The 19510-nt window shown below is 41.2% G+C and overlaps 1 protein-coding gene across 8 annotated transcripts in view; it reads right to left on the minus strand.

Moving 5' to 3' along the window:
* The window catches only part of Sgce (sarcoglycan epsilon), an 83474-nt gene that overhangs the window by 52539 nt on the left and 11425 nt on the right, over nucleotides 1-19510 (minus strand). For 3 of the 8 annotated variants that reach the window (XM_038319541.1, XM_038319539.1, XM_038319540.1), the window contains exon 4: nucleotides 3197-3304. The exons of 1 other annotated variant lie outside the window; for it this stretch is intronic. In XM_038319541.1, coding sequence (XP_038175469.1) covers nucleotides 3197-3218 — 22 coding nt within the window. In that variant the 5' untranslated portion in view covers nucleotides 3219-3304. Of the gene's footprint in view, nucleotides 1-3196; nucleotides 3305-19039; nucleotides 19196-19510 lie in introns of those variants that run through there. 4 more of the 8 variants (XM_038319536.1, XM_038319535.1, XM_038319538.1 and 1 more) reach the window with 2 other exon arrangements.

Here is a 19510-nt window from a genome sequence, read left to right on the forward strand (position 1 = left end):
TTCTACTCCCGATTTTACCTCCTATCATAGGCAAGGGAATCAAGGGAATTATTTTCAGCCTAGGGCACTTCCTGTTCCTCTATGTTCATGGAATAAAAGAGGTAATTAAGAACCCTATCTCTAACTTCGAGTCTCCTCCCTCCCTCCCTCCCTCCCTCCCTCCCTCCTTCCCTCCCTCCCTCCCTCCCTCCCTCCCTCCCCCTCTCTCTCTCTCTCTCTCTCTCTCTCTCTCTCTCTCTCTCTCTCTCTCTCTCTCTCTCTCTCTCTCTCTCTCTCTGTGTGTGAGATTTACCTTCATTTTGTGTATATGTAAGAGTGTCTCACTGTGTGTGTGCTCTGGCACTGAAACAAGAGCTGGCTGGGAGTCACCCGTGTGATTTCTGGCAACTAAACCAAGGTCCTTTGCAAAGCAGCAAGTGCTCTACCACTGTGCCAGCTTTGCCTTCCTGACACCCCTTTATTTGTCAATAAAGCAGCCTCCTTTAAGACGGAAGATTAAGCTATCTAATGTGCATACTATTTTATCCCCTGAATATTCAGTTAAAGTTTAACCTTTAAGTTGAAAATAATTAGGGAATCTAGGCACAATCATTTTGACTTTTGTCTTAATTTTCTTAGAAAAAAAAAAAAAACCCACAATGCATGTCAAGCAGTAAACCTAAGGTTGACAAATTTTAGAATGTGAATCTTCCTAAAGGAGGGAGGATAACAAGAGGAAGTAGATACACGAACACAATCAAAGCTTACTGCATGAATATATGGAAGTGTCAAATGGAAAAATACACTTCATATAATTAACATGTAATGAAAATAAAAAGAAAAGTTCATTTTAAGTATATAAATATGAAAACATACTTCTTTTCATGTAAATTACCCTAAGGATACACATTACAGCTTTAATTTCTTGAAAATTACTCCAGGATTAAAGAAGGGGATCCATATTTGGGTTTTTTATGGCTTTTATAATCACTATATATCAGAGAATAATGTGAAACATGCAGGTATAAGTCAATCAAATTCCTCTGAATTTTATTTACAGAAGTTCTATTCCATTGTTTTAGTTAAGAATTACAGCATTATTTTTAAAATTGTGTCAAAAATAACCACAAAGTTAATTTTCCTATATAAATGCTCTTATACTTGTGCTCCCTCAAAACTGTCAAATAGTGACTGGCATTTGTGGTCAAGGACATGACAGAGATGGGAACTCAGAGACAGCACTGACAACATCCTCACTACACAGGCTACTAGTACTTGTTAAGTCTTAAAGTAATGACCAGTTATCTTTATTATCATTAATAAAACTAACAGCTTTCTCTACAAGTTATTCTAATCACTCAGAAGAACGCTGGATGTTAGATGGGATGAAGAAACATGGAAGGAGAAAACATCTCAAGGATGAGGAAGTTAAGAGCAGTACAGCCCAAACTGGTTTCATGGATAGATTTGAGAAGGGTTTTTATTTCTAGTTCGAGGTAGTATGTCTCAAGTTACACATTGAACATTAGTTTGAGGTCCAATTGTAAGCATGGCATTGAAAAAAAGAAATTACCCTTTGGAGTTTCTAGTGGATGCTGTCTGTCTGTCTGTCTGTCTGTCTGTCTGTCTGTCTGTCAATGCATCTCCTTAAGAGTAGATCTGGTTTAGTGACTTGGCTGGAGCTAACAGCCTTAGACAGGTCATTTTTGGCAAATCAAACAGGGACCAGAGGGGTATGCCAGAGAGGGTAGAAGGCCTAAGAATCACTGTTTAAAACAAGAAGAAGAATGAAAAATGAAAAGATCACTATAATTTATTATAAAATTCTGCGAAGATCAGAGGAAGGATCTTTGGGGATCCCATGGGTATAGCAGAGCCAAAGAAGGCTCCATTCCTTTGGAAGGAACAGGGTATAAGATACAGTGCTAACCAGAACAACGAAAGACACAAATACATCAGACCCATGACTAGAAAGAAAGAGGAAAGTGGCTATGTCAAACTAACAAAATAATAAGGGTTATCAGAGTGAGTCTTTTGAAGTACCTGTGGGAGAATCCACAGGACATAACTAAAGAGGACGTGCGAAGAGGAACCATGAGCAATTCGAGAACGAGCACTCTGGTGTTTTGTTTTGTTTTGTTTTTTAAAGACAAATATCTGGTGTCTTTTCATGGGCAGTTACTGTTATAAAGCTGTTATCTCCATACAGAAATGAGTAATGAAAGTCCCTTAAGATACACAGATGTCTGTTTCAAAGACAGAGGCGATCCTGGGAAACTTTACCCTACTGTGAAACAGATGTGGAGGATGAAGATTCCAGTTGCTGTATAGTTGGGTGCCAGTTATAAAAATCTTAGTGACCCCAACTTCAAAGATACATGGAGAAACTCCTTTATTTTTTTATCTTACAGGAAGGACATTTTATGATATGAATTTGCCCTTTTCAAAATATTTTAACACTATCAATATTAAGCAAACATTTTGGTGACCCCAAAGTTACAGAAACCAGTCTATTATTTGGTTAATCTTTATAATCACATATAGCTAATGTTTAGGAAAGGAGAAAGATCTTAAAGATGAATAAATAAAAAATATGAAGTAAAAGTTTACAGTGGCAACTGATAGTCTAAAAAACCTAATGCTTAGGCAGGCTTTTCCCCTAAATAAATGTATTGTTTCAAAGGTCATGTAATGTTGCTAATGGACACGTTTATAGGTAGAAAAATGTACAAGAATGAACCCATCATTCAAGGATGAAGCCATCTTTCTAATAAAAATTAAGTGCCAAGTAATTATTTAATAGCAGAACATCAATTTGGTTTACAATCAAATCATCCAAAATTAGACAAAATATTTAAGGACATTTTTCTAAGTTTACATAAAGTCTGTTTTAAAATCTTATTGTTGTTAATTGTGCTTCTTAATTTTTTTCAATAGATTGTTATAATGAGCAGACTCAGACAATTTTTGTGAGAGGCATAACAGAAGCTGGATGAGGGGTGCAGGTTAAAAACCAGAGTGAATTTTAGTTTTGTTTTTAAGGAAAACAGTGAATTAAGAACACAAGAGGATCCAAAGTCTTTTTAGAAGATTAGGAAAACAAAATTTTATTTTCCAGATTGACTTATTAAACACTCACTGACACAGGACTAAAACAGAGCAAGAGGAACACTGGACATGAACACTGACTCCCAAGCAGTGGACAGCCTAAACTCACCGTCTTTCTTCCCAGCAGCCATTTTTCTGCTGATAATAAAACTGTTCGCTTGTCTGGTCTTCCAGTTAACTGTTCCATTTATGCCATCAGCACAGCTTAATAAAAAAGCTTTTCAGAATAAAACAAATGCACACAAAGAAATGAAATTAATGTCAAAGTAAAAATGAGTATCACCGATACTGTTAACTTGGCTCAGATTACATCTGGTCAAAGTAGCTGCAGATGTTTATTACCTGCCAATGTGGGGAAGCTACAGGAATAGCAAGTAAACGAGCACGGCTCCTGGTCCATGGGCGCCTACAGTCTGTGAGGATTCAATGGTAACTCCTATACAGAAATACTGATTATAAAATGACATCAAGGATGTCCACGGATGGCCAAAGGCACAAGGGCCACAGGAACACTGGAGGGGAGACAATTATCTCTGGCTAGGGAATTTTGCATTACATCAACCAAGAGCTGAGTTTGGAAATATTAAAGTGGCAGCAATGAAGAGGATTAGATAGGGCCCAGAGATACGCGGAGACTATCGCAACAGTCAGCTCAAAGCTAAAGGAAAGACAAAGAGGCGCCAGCCACAAGACCCAAAAGAGATAAAACTGAATACTTTTCAAACCTCAGGGTACGTAGATAAAGGAGAATCAAAGATGGCTTTGAAGGTTTGGTCTAGAATGATACTGGCCAGAAAAACCTAGAAGAAAGGTTAACTTCAGGAGAAAGATGATGATCAAATTGGAGATATTTTAAATTTAGGGTACCAAATGGACATCCAAGTGAACCCAGTTAAGAAGACAGGTCTACAGATTTGGTTCACAAAAAAATATAAAGGGGCTTCAGGTACAGACTTGAAGTCATTTCTCAACAGAACTGACAACAAAAGCTGAAGTCCCAGTGCAACTCTTAAGCACAGCATGCCCCCAGGGAAGACATTTGAGACTCGAAACCATGAGGTGGTCTGGAACACGTACACAGTTCTTCCTGCTTCTCTTCATCCAAATGGCACATCTCACTGCTGACTCTCCAGTCCTCGCCCTTACCTGGTCAGAGTCACGGAGTTAGCCTCCATTGTTTGGACAACACCTGCTCTCTAGTCTACTCTCCCTCTTCTCGCCATCTCAGAGAATTTGCTTCTGGGCTAAGCATGGCTGCGAAATCCTCTAGGGTTTACTCCCATTCATCTGTCCTTTCTCCTAAACCCAAAATGCAGAAAAATAGAGCACACAAGGGGCTAGAGAGCTGACTCAGTGGTCAAGAACACTTACTGCTCTTCAAAAAGACACTGGTTTGGTTCCTAGCATCCAACTCAGGAAGATCATGATCTATTATAACTCAGGGGAATCTGATGCTTTATTCTGATTTCCTCAGGTATCTGTGTATAGGTTGTGCACATATATAACCCAAGAGTTCGTGCACACACGTAAATTTAAAAACTAAAAAAGAAATGAGTAAGATAGAATGCACAAAATTGGCAGGGACAGTAAAAGTAGAATGTGTTAACATAAATACTTAGATAGCGAAATCAGAGAGTGAGTCTGAAATGCCCCATACACCAATGAAGAAATGTCAAGGAAGAGGGTTCGACCCATATCCGTACTTGCTACAAAATGGTCAGAAGATGAGAGCATCAGAAAAAAGACTACTAGCTTTCAAACGCAGGAGCTTTCCTCGTGACTGCCTGAAAGTGGAGTTGGAGTAAAGTGGCGAAAGAATAAAACTGCAAAAATCAAGATGCAGAAGCTGCAAACGCAGTCCTCTGTCAAGAGTCGCAGGCAGAGCGAGGAAGATGCAGAAGCTGCAAACGCAGTCCCTCTGTGAAGAGTAGCAGTCAGCGCGAGGAAGCAAAGCAGGCAGAAGCGGTGGAGTCCTGCTAGCAGAGGCAAACCGAGCGTTTACGTTAGCACTGGAAAAGATGTGAGGAGAGAAAGGCACACAGAGATAAAGAAAAGGAGCATAATAATTGGGCCACAAGTCCAAGAAAAGTAGAACTTTTGGGGCTAGGAACAGACAATATAAATAAAGAAAATACTTCTTGAATGAGGAAGGACAACTGAAAACAAACATGTAGAGTCCCAAAAATTTTAATGCTAAAGGACATGAAGTCAGACATTGTGAATACATTTTCTTTTCACGTTGACTTTTGAGTAAAATATTTAACAAACTAAATGAAAAATATCAAGTACCCGTAGAAAATGAAAAAGAAAAAGAAGAATGCAACTAAATCTAGGGTCTATGCCCTGCGGTAATACATGCCTCTGATTCCTGTACTTGCCGGTACAGCAGGCTAAAGAGATCAGAGGCAGACAAACAAACAAACAAACAAACAAACAGAACAAACCCTACAAAGCCCCGGGTCATAACCCGCATAATCAAACAAGCATAAATCTTCAGGAAGTGGGAGGCTCTAGCACGCCACAGAGGAAAGTACTTGGGTGGCACTCAGTTTTAAAGCTTAAGTGAACTAGCTTGCCCTACTAAGTGGGTGATCTCAGAGCAACACCCCTAATAAGTTTTATAACTGAAATTTGGATTTCTAAAGATGATACACGTGGTAGGCATTCCTAATAGCTTCAATTTTAAACAAATTCCAAAAACTGCTACCAATGTCCCATAACTCAGAAGTCCTCTCTAGGTCTCCCCTTCTTTGGGTTCCAAAGGCAGCAAGCCTGGTTATACACCAAGGCAGCCCCTTCAGAATAAATGTCCCACATATCTTAAAAGCTTTATAGCAAATCTAAACACAACAGATATCCATGACTCTATAAAAGAAAAGTTAGGTAGATGGGCTACACAATTTCATCACGTGATTCTCATAAACAGTTATGGAGTCCAGAAGACTGGCATAACATGAAAGAATATGAGTTAGCAGTCTGATTTGCTTGTATGTACCAAAACAAGAGTGATCCAGCACTGAAAACCCCTACCTCCTTACCCCCAAGCTAATCTATCCTAACAGTCAGAAGGTGAGAGTCGCTGCTGCATGGTGAAGAAGCCTACCCTACAGATGCAGGTAGCAGATGACAAATTCAACTGGACTTTGCAGCAGCGTTTAGATTTTCCTGTTTCACACTGCCAGACCCTGAGTGAAGAGCTTTCATGTATTGTCTCCCTCAATCCTTACAAACCCGAGGGACTCTATCAATGTGCTTGAAGATTACAGAGGCTTAATCTTAAGGCACAAGGTAGTAAATCCAGGAGGCAGACGGAGCTTGTCACTTCTCTGTGAACTGGGTGGTGACTCATCAGAAAGGAAGCATGGGTTGAGAGACCAGATAGCACTGGGGTGATTCTTCCTCCGTTCAACCGCATCAGACTATGCTGTACATAGGAATCACTGCTCAGAGTTGATGCACAAAACAACAGGCACTGTGTTTTATGAAGGATTCAAAGGGTTGATGTGCATAACTCTTAATCCGTGAAATTTTGTTCTTCTACTCTTGCTTTCAGAACTCAACTAACCTAGCATGAGCTTTACAGCCACTTTGTGTCCGTGGTTGGTAAACTAATGTATCATTTCCACACTTTCCGAGTCTTCCATAGAGATAGCTTAGTTATCTTTCATAAGATATTTTTAAAAGTCTGATTAGTGCCCCAGTTGTCAAGGATTAAGGTAGGACAAAAGAGCTGCACGCATCTCACAGATGCTACGACACCTTAAGAGCAGCAATGCTTTGAGTACATCTTTCTTTTTCTAATATAAGAGAAAACCAGATCTTTCTTTTAAAGTGTTTATTTATATAGTAGCGTGAGCGTGAGTGCACGCACGCACACACGTGCTATTCATGTTCATGAAACTAGGCGTGCCATGTTACACATCTGTCAGACAATTTTACAATAAATCCTCTCCTTCTGTTTTATTTGGGCCCCAGGTCATTGCACTTCATGGAAACGCACCTTAACCATGGAGCTACCACACTGGTCCGTGTATATTCATTTTTTAAAATTCATATTAATTCATATAAAACCTCAGAAAAACTGAAGCCTGATAAATCTAAATAAAAGGGTTAACTATTATGCTCTGCTCACCAAGCAGCGTTATTAAAGGCGAGACAGAATACCGCAGAGAATGGGGTTGCTTAGACATGCAAGTACCCCACACACTTTACAGAAAAGTCTCAATAATATGGAAATAATTATTTGCTTTTAATTATATGCTCAACATTATGGAAGCACTTAACTAATTTCTTGTGTAAAAAAAAATCCCTGCAATGTGCACTGACAAATGGAGGTTACTCACTGAAAAAAACAAAAGTAATGTTCAGTAGCTTTATCTTCATTAGAAGACCAAAGAGAGCATTTTATCTCCTACGAGAAAAAAAAATCTTTTAAAAGTTATGACTCAGTTTAAAAAAATACTTTTCCTGTATCCAACTTTTCAAGATTCAGTCTAATGTGTAAAATAATGCCAACCTGAGTAGACCAGTCACTGGGCGAACTGCGAAGGCTGCACACAGTCCTCGGAAAATCGTTTCGGGAGGAGCTGTGAGCGTTTGACACAATTACACTGACAGGAATGCTCTTCTCTAATGAAAGAGCTAAAGCCAGAGCGCTATGGATCCTGCATACACAGGGTGAAGTCCGCAGCAGTTCACACGATTCACTGGGCCATCGCTGTCCACAACACAGCCGGCTCTTCAATGCTTCCCCTCCAAAATAATCCGAGCCAAATGAATCTGAAGGTAGCATGCCTTCAGGCTCTTTAGAAACCATACAATGCTTAACGATTGTCTTAAGATTTTCTGATTCATTTGGAGGCTTGTAGCAGCAGAAGTTTTCATCTGGCAGGGGGCAAGCAGTCTCTGAAGAGACTATTCCTCTTTCCCCAACCTGGGTAATTTGCAGACTAGGGAAGAGGGAGCTGCTGTTTAATACGAGCAATTGAGGAGCTATGAATAGTGGCTGATTGCTGATGAGCTAATCAGACAAGGGACAGAAATAATAAATAATAACTTGCTCAGACATCACTGTCCAAGTAAACAGCAGGACATGCCAAATGAAATTTAATCTGATTAGCACACTCACCTTACCAGGGAATGATCAAGCCTTATCAGGCCTCTCTCAGGTCCCTGCTTCAGTTCTCTCTTTGCAAATCCTCTGCTACCTCTGTTGACTGTATAGCTCACATCCCCCAGTGTTCCCTTCTCCAACTCCCTTCAAGACCTTTTCCTTTTCAAAAAATATTTATTATCATCATCAGTGTGTGTGTCCGCATATGTGCGAGAGAGGAATGTATGTGGGTGCACATGCCTCACTGTGTGTTTGGAGATCAAAGGAAAATATTGTGAAGTCAGTTCTCTCTTTTCAACTGTACATGGGTTCCAGGGATTGAACTCGGATTTCTCGGCTTTTAAAGCAGTAAAGTCCCTTTACCCACTGAGCCGCATCTCCAGGCCCACTTTCCTTTCCTTATGCTTCTTTCTTACTCCTTATAAAACTGCTTCCTAAACTGTTTCTATTGCTTTTTTCCCTTTGTACAAAAAAAGATCACTTACAACTTTTCTTATTAGCGTCCAGGTTTTCAATGTTATGATAGCTAGACACTGAACAAAAGTGTTTATACATATTTACCAATTTCATCCTTGAATTAACTGTGTGAAATAGGTAGCATTAGTTCCACTTCACAATAAGAAGTCTTATGAAATGATGTTACTTGTCACCAGTCACATGCTTCGTAGGTGGTGGGATTGGATTTTGAACCCACTTTGCAGCTGATGGCAAAATCACTATTAGATACTTATCAACCCTACCTAAGAATGTAATGTGTAAACAGCATGTTCTCAGCTCGGATACCCTTATTATTGCTAGCATATCAACTACAGTTTATTTTGCTTCTGAGAAAAAAAAGTGCATTGCTGGATTCGTGCATTAGAAATAGCAACAAGACGGTGCCTCGGCTGGGAGGGAGAAACTAAGCCGATGCACTTTTGCATCAAAACAAAAAGAAAACACAAAGCAATTCATTGACAGAAGAAAACTATCCTGTCGGTAAGCATCTAGGAGGGGAAGAGGCTTCTCTGAGCCTGTCTTCTAAGCCGCTATCAGGTGCCAGAAAAGGTTTTCCCAAGGGAAGTGCTTGCTGCAGCCAGACTTGAGATCAAGAACTTCAAAAACAAAAAAATCCGAGCAGAACCTGAGCAGCTATTTAATATGATTCAAGTTTACTCGACTTTTCTTGTTGTGAAGCAAGGTAGTCAGGAGACACTGAGAAGAAAGGAGAGCGAAGTGCTGAGGGGCAGGAAGGCAGCTGCACTCACACAACACTGCCTAGCCAGTGTTTCTGTGCCTCAGTTTCTTCTCTGCTGGGACAGGAACAGAGCAGCGCTCACATCACAGAGGCCCTGTCAGTACTGAATGAGAGAACACGCATAAAACCTTTACAATGAAAGTTAGCACAAAATGATAATCCACAAGTGATCTCCAATCAAGAAATGATCACTTCAGCTGGCAAGATGTAGCATTCTCATTTTTCCCACAACTATGATGCATGAAATTTAACCATATTTCTATGCTGGGCTAGGGAACATTCTGGAAGCACCTCAAAAAAAAAAAAAAAAAAAAAACGTTTAAGCCTCGAGGCTCCAGGCTTGAGAAACTTTGTCCCACTTCCTCCTGGGATGAGGAATCAGGTAACCAGGCCTGTCCTCAGGCCTGACCCTCAGCCAGGGAGTTCTGGCGACTCAGAGTCGCCCTTTATCTCTTTGAAGAAAGCAGATGTGACGTTAATTCCATTCCCATTACATCTTCCCTGAGATCTCATGAACTCTTTAGGTGTTTTTCTGAGGAAAGAATGCAACCAAAGGGGGAAAAAAACTGCCTGCCAGGTGCACACAATTCAGTTTTGCAGTAAACATAATTCCAACACTGGGTGAAAATTAAATTGCAACATCTGACAGAGTAGCTGAGACCAGAGGTCTCTAGCTAAGGTTTGCTCCCTTGCTCGAATGAATTAAAAGGAGAGCTGTAGCCCTCCCCCGGCTTCACAGGACTGTCTGCTGACAGGGAACACACTGGCACCTTTCTCAAAAGCTGTCTTCCACCCACAGCAGCAGCTATGGGCACCATCGCCATCTAACATGCTCATTTGCTTGGGGTGAAAAGAAGAACGCAAATCCAGAGTGCTAGTGCGATCTAGTGGAAACGATTAGAAAGCAGTGGGTCTGTGTGAGCCGCCCGGCTATGCAAGGGAAGCTGCAGCAAAGGCTGCTCTTCAGAATCAAAATCACAACACTGCTACAACCCTCTTTCCAATTAGCAGGCATCTAAAAGAGAAATAGTCTCGCATCAAGTGTCTGTTTTAAACTGTCATTAATTGTCTATATTATAAGAGTCATGCTTCATAACACTTCCATCAGGAAGCTCTATTTTATAAAGGTCCCTTCTCACGTCCCTATTGTCATCCTACCAAGGCCACCCACTGGCTAAAACATGCACTGTCCTTGTACCTTTCTATGGTTTAGTCATGTGAAACATATATTTATACACAGGCATAAATATACATACTATGTTCTCCCGTACATGTGATTCCGTTTTTCTCTTAGAGCACACTTGCACCTATTTACATGTTAAAATTGCCTAGCTTTCCGTCCTGTGACTCAATCACACTTTATTTACTGTCACCGTGAATTCAACCATGAATTCAACAGGATCAAACTTAGACTGGCGATCAGACCTCCTTCTGACACTACAGCGACCATGTCACAGATGACAAAAACGTGGCAAGCATAATCTTCTGGCAAACAACCCCAAATTCAATCCGATACCCTCACCCAAATTTTACCCTTCAAAAATGTTCCTCCTCTGTCCATTTTGCCATTCCTACATTAGCCTACAAGGTCACTATCTCCAACCTGGATTTAAACAACCTCCAGCGCTGTCTATTCAGAGGGCTCTAAGCTTTTCTTCACACAGCAGTTAGATTACTCTGTTTGAAATGCAAATCTGGTCTTGTCCTGCTTAGCCCCCCTCTGAGATGCCCAGTAGTCTTACTACAAAGATGAACCTCTTTAAGGTGGTCTACTAGGTAGGGCGAGATTGGCTCCTTGACCCGCTGGTAGGCATTGTCCTTGCCCGTCTCTTTCTTCTCTCAGTACTTTCTGTTTAGCGTGCTCTGGCTGCTCCGGGACCTCAGCAGAGCCTTGGTCTCACTGGCCCTTTCCTGACTCACCTCCCTAGCATTTACTCCCCTTCATATCAGCCAGCCAAATTCTCTGCCGCTGTCTGCAGCATTTAGCTCAGTTCCAGTGAGTATGATATTATATGTGATTATCTGATTAATCTTTGCAAAGACCAATCTTGAAGGAAAAAAAGTTTGATTCATCTTTGTCAATTCAATAGTGTAAAAAGCTCTATAGCTGGATCACGTATTTCTCAGCATCTGTCACATTGTCTCAAAAACACCCATCGCATCTCCAAACAAAGTATAAAATAATTATTTATTCATTAAAATTACCAAGGGTTTTCTAGTTTTTCATTTTTACTATCAACTGCAATAAACATCCATGTCTGTACCTCTGAGTGCTTTTACCAGTTTACATGCAGGCTAAACATCCATAAGGAAAATTGTTAGACCACCAAAAAATAAAATGTATAATTCAGATATCTAACAGCCTGCTGCAGTGCTAGGCTTTGATTAGAATCAACTGTGTAACTACCGAAAATCAAAGCTGTCAAAGGTGCTACACTGATTAACTGTTGCATGGGGGAGAAAAGCAAGCGGTATCATTTTACTGCCTAGTGAGAAACACGGATTTGTAAAGAGAGAAAACAAAAGTCTTAGAGCTAATGTTTTCTTTGCTTTTGTATTCGAAGGTAAAACAGAAGCTACATTTCTTTGCAAATTGCTGGAAAAAATATAGAACTAAAACTCTCTGTGATAACTGCTAGGTATATTAACAGATCTCTTTCAAATTCAGAGAGTGAACTCTGATCCCCCATAAGAATCAAATGGTGAGCGGATGAATGAGAGAAAGGGCAGAGAATGGGAAGGAACCCACACCAAAGCTGCCTATCTCCCAGACAATTCTGAAACCAGCCGTTTCATTGATCTGAAAAGAAAGTCTGTCCTTCCATGTCACAACAGATGCTGTGGTGATTCCCGTGGCACAGGCTGCCAAGGGTCTATTCTAAATATCTGATTATCCTAAGGTAATTAGGTAGAAAGTGAGCCATGTGAAAGATAATTTTTAAATAATAAAATAATTTAAACCACTGACATAAATGTTGTATTAAAATGAAGATTTAAAATAAACAAACAAAAAACCAACAACAACGAAGAAGAACAAGAAAAAAAACCTCACCAGAGAGACCTAAGAAGAACACTGAATAGCCTTTTCTAACACATTAATGCTTCTGAGAGTAACAATAGCCACACCAGAGACCAATGTTTGGAAGCAGCCTAGTCATTTCCCAGGATAATAAGTTTTAAAGTTTAAACATTGGGGTTGTTACTTTGTAGTTCCGGGACACGGGCAAGGACTGCACTCAAGGAATTGCAAGTAGCCAGCCGGCTGTGGGTCAGGTGAGCTTTGCCATGCCAGAACCTCACTGTTGAGAGTTCCTCTTCCGGAAATAGGAGCTGAGCCAAAGAATGCCTGTGGCATCCTCAGCAACTGGGAAGGCAGCCACCACAAGCGGCTGTGTGTGTTATTACAACCTCACTGAAGTGTATGGCACTGTTACAAAATGAGTAAGAAAGAGAAAAAAATTGTTTAACAATAAAATCCACTTCCTGCAGCCAGGACGCTGACTTGTGAGCACAGGCGTGGAGAAGAAAGTTCTGGGCTGAGGCAGGAGTGAAAGCAGTGGGGGAGAACTGACTAGCAAGGACGGCACAAATGCCTCCCTTCCCTTCACCTCTCTTACAGAGCCCTCCATAGTCTGCAAGGTTCCCAAGTATTTAATGCAGGTTCTAGAAAGTCAGAAATACTGCTCAAAAAAGCGGTCCCCCATGAAAGTCCTATAACCTCCTGAATTCATCTTGAACAATCACGTCTTCCAAGTTAGATATGGCTATCAAAATAAACAATCAATGGGCAGCTGCACAGATGCGGAAGAAAATTCTGCCTGGAGACCTGTTCTTTGTCACAGGAAGAATGTGCCCCCGAGGCAGGGAGAAACCAGCTCCTGCTGACAGTCGTTAAAACAGCACAGGCTGGAAGCCACAACTGGTGATTATGATTTTATGGTACTACTGGAAAAAAAAACAAAAAAACCTCAACTTTTTAATAAAGTTTATTGTACCACAAGGGGGAAAAGGGCTACTGTAGAGCTCTGTCCTCTGAGGAAAAGGAAGGCAGGCACCAAGCTATGCCTGCCAGGTAACCCTGGAGTCGCAAGTATCTGCCACCACTAGGCAGAAGTCTGCTTGAACCAAACAAGACACCCGGGGAATGAGGGGAGAAAGAAAAAAAAAAAAAGTGACTCTGGGGAGTTAGTAAGACAAAGGGAGAAATGATCTTGGATTTTTTCACGTTTGCAATGCATAGGAGTGCAACATGAACTTGCAACTTATATGCTCATAAAGAACGTTTGTCGGGAGACGAAAGGTTTCCATGACAAGTCTGTGTACTGGCTACAGGAAAATGTTCCAGCTGTCTTCAGATTCCCCACTGCAAAGGAGGCGAATGTTCCGGATACTGTAAAAGAATAGTGGAGCTGATGTTCCTGCTGGGCTTCACTGTTTGAAAGCTCTTGGGTTGACTCTTTCTGCACTTGCACCCACTGATGCTGCTTCTGCTCTCTGAAGCAGACAGAGGGGAGCTCATTTCTACTTCTGCTCTACTGGAACTAAGCATTTCCAGACCCTTTGAGGATACCCTCCAGGACAGGGTAGTTGCCAGATGCTCACCAACATCATAGACTGTTCTGCAAGTTGTCTATGTGTCAACATCTCTCTTCAAACTGACAGCCAGAAATGAACACAATACTCCAGATGTGCTTGATTAGAACAAGGCCCTATTAATTTTTATGATGTACAGACATTACAAGTTAATACCACAGTCTAACTTGGATTTTTATTTTCATAAGCCACATCATGCTTCATACTGATCTTCCTAAGAAACAGGAACCACACAAAAGTCACCCCCTCCTCTTCATATCGGTGAATTAAAGTACACTGGCTGCTGCATTCTGTGCTTGCTGCATTGCACTTGACTCAAATGGTATTTAACTCTGAATTCTGTTATATATCTTCAACAGCTATCCTTTTCCAGTCATCCGTGAATTGTAAAGCAAGCCCTCTAGATCTCTGTCAAAATCACTGGGCCAATGTTAAACAAGTGAAGACCCAGGGCAAGGGTTTGTGACTCTAGTTGGTTTCCACTTCTTCAGACCCAGGAAGTAACCTGTATACATCTGGCCAGCGCTGGTCCCATTTAGTCTCTGGCTCACACACCGATCCTGCTAATTAGTCTAAACACCATCTCTCACATCAGCCTGCAAACTGCTTCCCTAAAAACAAAGCTCACTTATCTTTCAAAATAAAGTGTAAAAGATCCACACAGCTTAAAAGTACTAGTCTATGAAAACATACACTCACACCAAGCAAAAGCCAGGAAAGAAAGAATACCAGTGAAAATGTTTATGGCAGGCTGCAGAGGTTGTTGGGGTTAATTGTTGCTATTGTTTAATTCATTGCTGTCTTTACTACAGTAACAAGTTCTTTAAAATAATTCACAATGAAAATCATGTACAGAGAATTTGGCTTGGAAGCAGTCCCTGTGAAATGGTTTCAGACCATTGAGAATCTCTTTCCAACCGGAAAACTCTACTCAGAAAAACAGTCTCTGATACGACTTGTTGATCCCTAGAAATATCAGCCTCGCTTTCTTCCTTTCTCCACCTCTCTTTTTTTCCTCTTTTTTTTCCCAACACTACATTGCTATTTAGACTTAATAACCTGACAATAAGGGAAAGAACAGACTAGAAACCTGGATCCTGAAATTTAGAAAAAAAGTCTGAATGAGTGCGTACATGTGTGTATGAGCACGTGAAAGCATATGTGTGCGTGTCTGCGTGTGTCCAGCCACCCTCTGTCGGCCTCTGCTAGAGAGGTTGAGAAATTGGAAAAACAGGATAAAGACTACAACAGAGCAAAGTCTAAAGATTCCTTCCAGCCCAAGAACCTGAATAGACAAACCTGTCTCATCTGATTACCTAGGGTCCTGTTCCACGCTGAGACTAGGAAGGAAGATAAATAAACAGAATACAGACTTAGGGGTTTAGAATAGAGACTGTGGAAGGGTAAGCTTAAAGAAAAAGGACCGGGAAGGGTATGAGCCTATAGGCAATTAGGGAAAAAGCAAAGAAACAATTGTGGGATACTTGTAGAAAGAAACGGCATGTGCAAATACCGTCCTTAGATCCACAAACAATCTGAAAAACAGCATGTGCAAATACCGTCCTTAGATCCACAAACAATCTGAAAAACAGCATGTGCAAATACTGTCCTTAGATCCACAAACAATCGGACTATTTGACTTGAAGCATTTTCAACAAGCCAGGATTTCTTCAGCGTTACCATCTTTTCTTTAGGGATGAGTCTCATCAATGCAAATTAGTGCTGAAACCTGGGTACACGCTATCCTTCTCAGGTTATAGCTAGTCCGTCTTTGTGGTGCTGTTCATTACTGTTTGCAAAGTCGGGGAGACAAGTGGAAATTCCATTTGGCTTAGAAATATAATTTACTCCCCGGATTAAAAGATGTGCTACCTATAAGAGGCAAACCAATAGCTGCTAAATTCATGGTAAACAGTTACAACAATGGATAAAATAAGCAATTCAAACCCTAGCTACTTTCTGACAAGTGAAAATTTTATCTTGTTTAAAAACAATTTTCTCTTGCTATCCTAAGCCAACTACAGGTAGCAAATCAGCATATCAAATTCTCATTAAAAAGGATAAAATGTCCAAAATAGGAGGTCTACTATTTGACATGTGAAAATTCTACCCATGCTTTAGAATAGACATCCCCTACTCTTCTAGAATTTACCCTAAATATAAGATACAAATCAACAGCTTCACAGATACATGGCAAATTGCCATGAAATAGGTAAAATGTACCAACAGAAGAAATATTATGTGTGATATCAAAACTCTACTTGGTGCTAAAGTACCTTCCCTACCTACACAAAAAACTAAACATGGTGGTAAAACAAGAAATTGATAGCTCCAGAGAAAACTCTAACAAAAATGGACAAAATGTTCAAATACAAAGGACAGCTAGTTCCCAATGAAGTAAATCCTGCATAGGAACAGTGCACCCATTCCACGCTGACCCTTGTGAAAAACCGGGCACAAAATAATCCACATGGGGAAAATCGCTTAGGAAACCTGAAATTCACCTGCGTAGTAAAGACCAAGAGGATTTGAGAGTCTTGTCTATCAGAATTAGGACACAAGGGGATTTAAAGTACGTTTTGGTAACAACAACAACAACAACAACAACAACAACAACAACAAAAATCTAAAGTATCTATTAATTTTGTCTGTTCAGTTAAATATTGTTTTGCTCCTTCAGATAGCAAGAAAGTTTTACCTAAATATCTGGTATTGCTTTTTCCATGGGAAAATTATAATTTGAAGCAAAGTGAAATTCTTTTCATAAGTAGACATTAAAAACCTCAAGGATATTAGTCAAGATTACAGCTACATGAGAGAATGAATACTGAGGTCAGGGAGTCTGCTCAGCTTGTGGGTTTGAAACCGCTGGTGTTACGGCTGTTCATATACATCAACCAGAAAATATTAATTTAATATTTTCTTTTAAAGAAAACTGTAAAATTGATGTTATTTGATGCTCAAAATCTACTTACTTGGAAAGAAAACCTAGAGAAAATTAATTTGATCCACTGTTTAATTTTAAGAAAAAAATATATGCAACTCTCTGAAAAAAATGTCTTCTTTAGATACCTCTGTAAGCATAGAGGTAGTTTGCCTCCCTGCAGCAAGGCCAGGGTGTCACAGGTGATCTTGGTCACTTTTACTAAGGCTCTCTCTGGAATTTGGACAATGAATAGAATAACTATTATTACAAAAATTAAAAACAAAGCCTTTTTTACTTTTTAAGACAAAAAAATCCTGGTTCAAATTTTGTAATGAAAAATCAAATTAGCTTAAACCTTGAAAGACTCGGGGGATTTTTTTAAACTTGAATTTCCTTATATTTTTAATCCACGCTTGCTATAAATCTCACTTTTGAAAAAAGCAAAGCTATCAATGAACAGCTAGTTGAATTAACTTCGTATGAGAAACAACTGCGAAGCACAAGACAGTCCCGCTGCCGTCAGAACAGCAACTGTTAAATAAACATTCTTTTAAAAATCCTGGAATTAGTCTGTCTCACAGAAGAGGATAAACATTTTTAAATTCAAAAACATGATTATGTTCACCCAACTTCCTAGATAAATGTCTTTTCCTGCTGGGAATCTGGGGGGGGTCAACACTTAATTTCTAATAAGTTGGTTCTCAGTAAATCAATGAGTTTTAGCTTAATGCTAAAAAGCTGAACGCTTTTTGTATAGTGCAAGGTCCCTTCCACCTTGTGGTGAACAATGAATCAAAGTCTCGCTTTTTTTTTTTTTTTTTTTTTGGGAAAAAGCTGTAGGAATCTTCCTGAAACGCACCGAGTTTTAGTCTGGAAAGACAAATATCTTTCATCTGTGGCGAATAAATCCAACTCAGTTGTAGACAATTTGATTTTTAACTTTAACTTTTTGGACAAAGATTTAGCAACAGATTGTCAATTTTCTCAGCACCTAACATTTTGAGCAGCTTAGGTGGTAATCCACGTTGCTTTATTTTGCCTCTTTTCTCTTCAGTATTTGAGTGATTTTGACCCTTTGCAAATTTCCCTAACGTTTAAAACAAAAATTACAAGTTTATATGTACCAAGTCAAGCAAATGTTTGGAGTTGAGTCTCAGCAACCTGTTTCAAAGGTTTAAGCGTGCAGTTACTGCGCTCAAAAACATTCATTCACCCCCAAGATTTAGAAAAACATAACAACGGCGAGGGGAGAAAGCCGAGGTCTCTGTGTAAACCTTGTAATCACCACCAAAAGTCCGTAGCTGAGACCTCCAAAGCACCCACAGCTGTTTTCAATTGTTCTTGCCTTCCTTTCCCCTCAGAATGTATTCAGTAGGGCAATGGGTGCTGTTTGCAGCATCTCTGGCCCCCAGCCATGATTGACCCTGACCTGGACACCTTCGGCTCCCAGCATTTTATGATTCTGCTTCCTTGTTTGGTAAGACCTAAGAAAAATCAGGTTTGCGCCACCAGGAAATATGCTTAAAAAAGAATGGGGGGACTTCAGTCTTTTGAATGTCTTATTTCGGTGGTCTCTGTCTCTCAATCAGATTCCCGAAAGGGAGAAAAACGTGCATCTTTGTGTAAGAAGAAAGCAGCTGGTCAGCCATGTCCTTGGCTTGGCTTGTAGTAGGCCAAGGAGTCTCAATTGTGGGGTAAAGACCCCCACCCCGAGGGGCAATGAACCCCAGGTCTCTGCTACAGGGATCAGACGATGTCCACCACCAGGGTGGGGGTGGAGGTGAGGGGGAGGAGGGGTGCTCACAGTAGAAACTGGAGCCGGATTCCTGCCCTGCTGGACAGGGAGGGGCCGTGGGGGTGCAGAAAGAAAGGAAAAGGCCAGGGGTCAAGCCTGGGGAGGGACCCACTGGGCCCGGGAAGTGGGCTTCAGCATGCCCGAAGAGCGGGGTGCTGTGAGGCATTGGGCGTAGAGAGGGGCTAGCACCCTTTGGGCGCGCCCTGGTACCCCAGAACCCAAGTGGGGGGATGGGGAGGCGACGGCCTGTGGTCCCCCAAACCTTCATGTCGCGCGCAGGCTACTAACCTGTCAGTAAGAATGTGCCAGTGGTCGCAGGGCTCATCTTGCGTGTCCCCGGACCCTTTCCCGTCCAAGCACAGGGGTCTCCCAGCTCCCACCACCACGATAATAGCATTCTTGGCCTGCCTAGGCCGGCTTCTCCCCTCCCCTCCCTTTCTTCTTTCCTCCCAGCTTGGCCGGTTTAGCATCGATACCATGCACCCCCCATCCGGGCCCATGCTCCCCCTAGTGGCGGGCAAACGAAGCGCATGCCGCACCCCCCATCCCCCCAGGCGCCCGCCCACGCAGCCCCCCCTCTCCGCCCCCGCAAGCCCGCGAAGCACTCTGGGATTTGGCGCCCCCGCCTTGGAACACACTATATAAGGCGGGCAGTCCGAGCTCTCGGTACACGCGTTTCCAACTTGCATTGGTGTGTGTCGAAGAACCCAGAAGAATCCTGACAGCGACCTGAGGAAAGCAGCCCATCGGAGAAGGTCC

This window comes from Arvicola amphibius, chromosome 2 (genome assembly GCF_903992535.2).
Source record: "Arvicola amphibius chromosome 2, mArvAmp1.2, whole genome shotgun sequence".
Lineage (NCBI taxonomy): Eukaryota > Metazoa > Chordata > Mammalia > Rodentia > Cricetidae > Arvicola > Arvicola amphibius.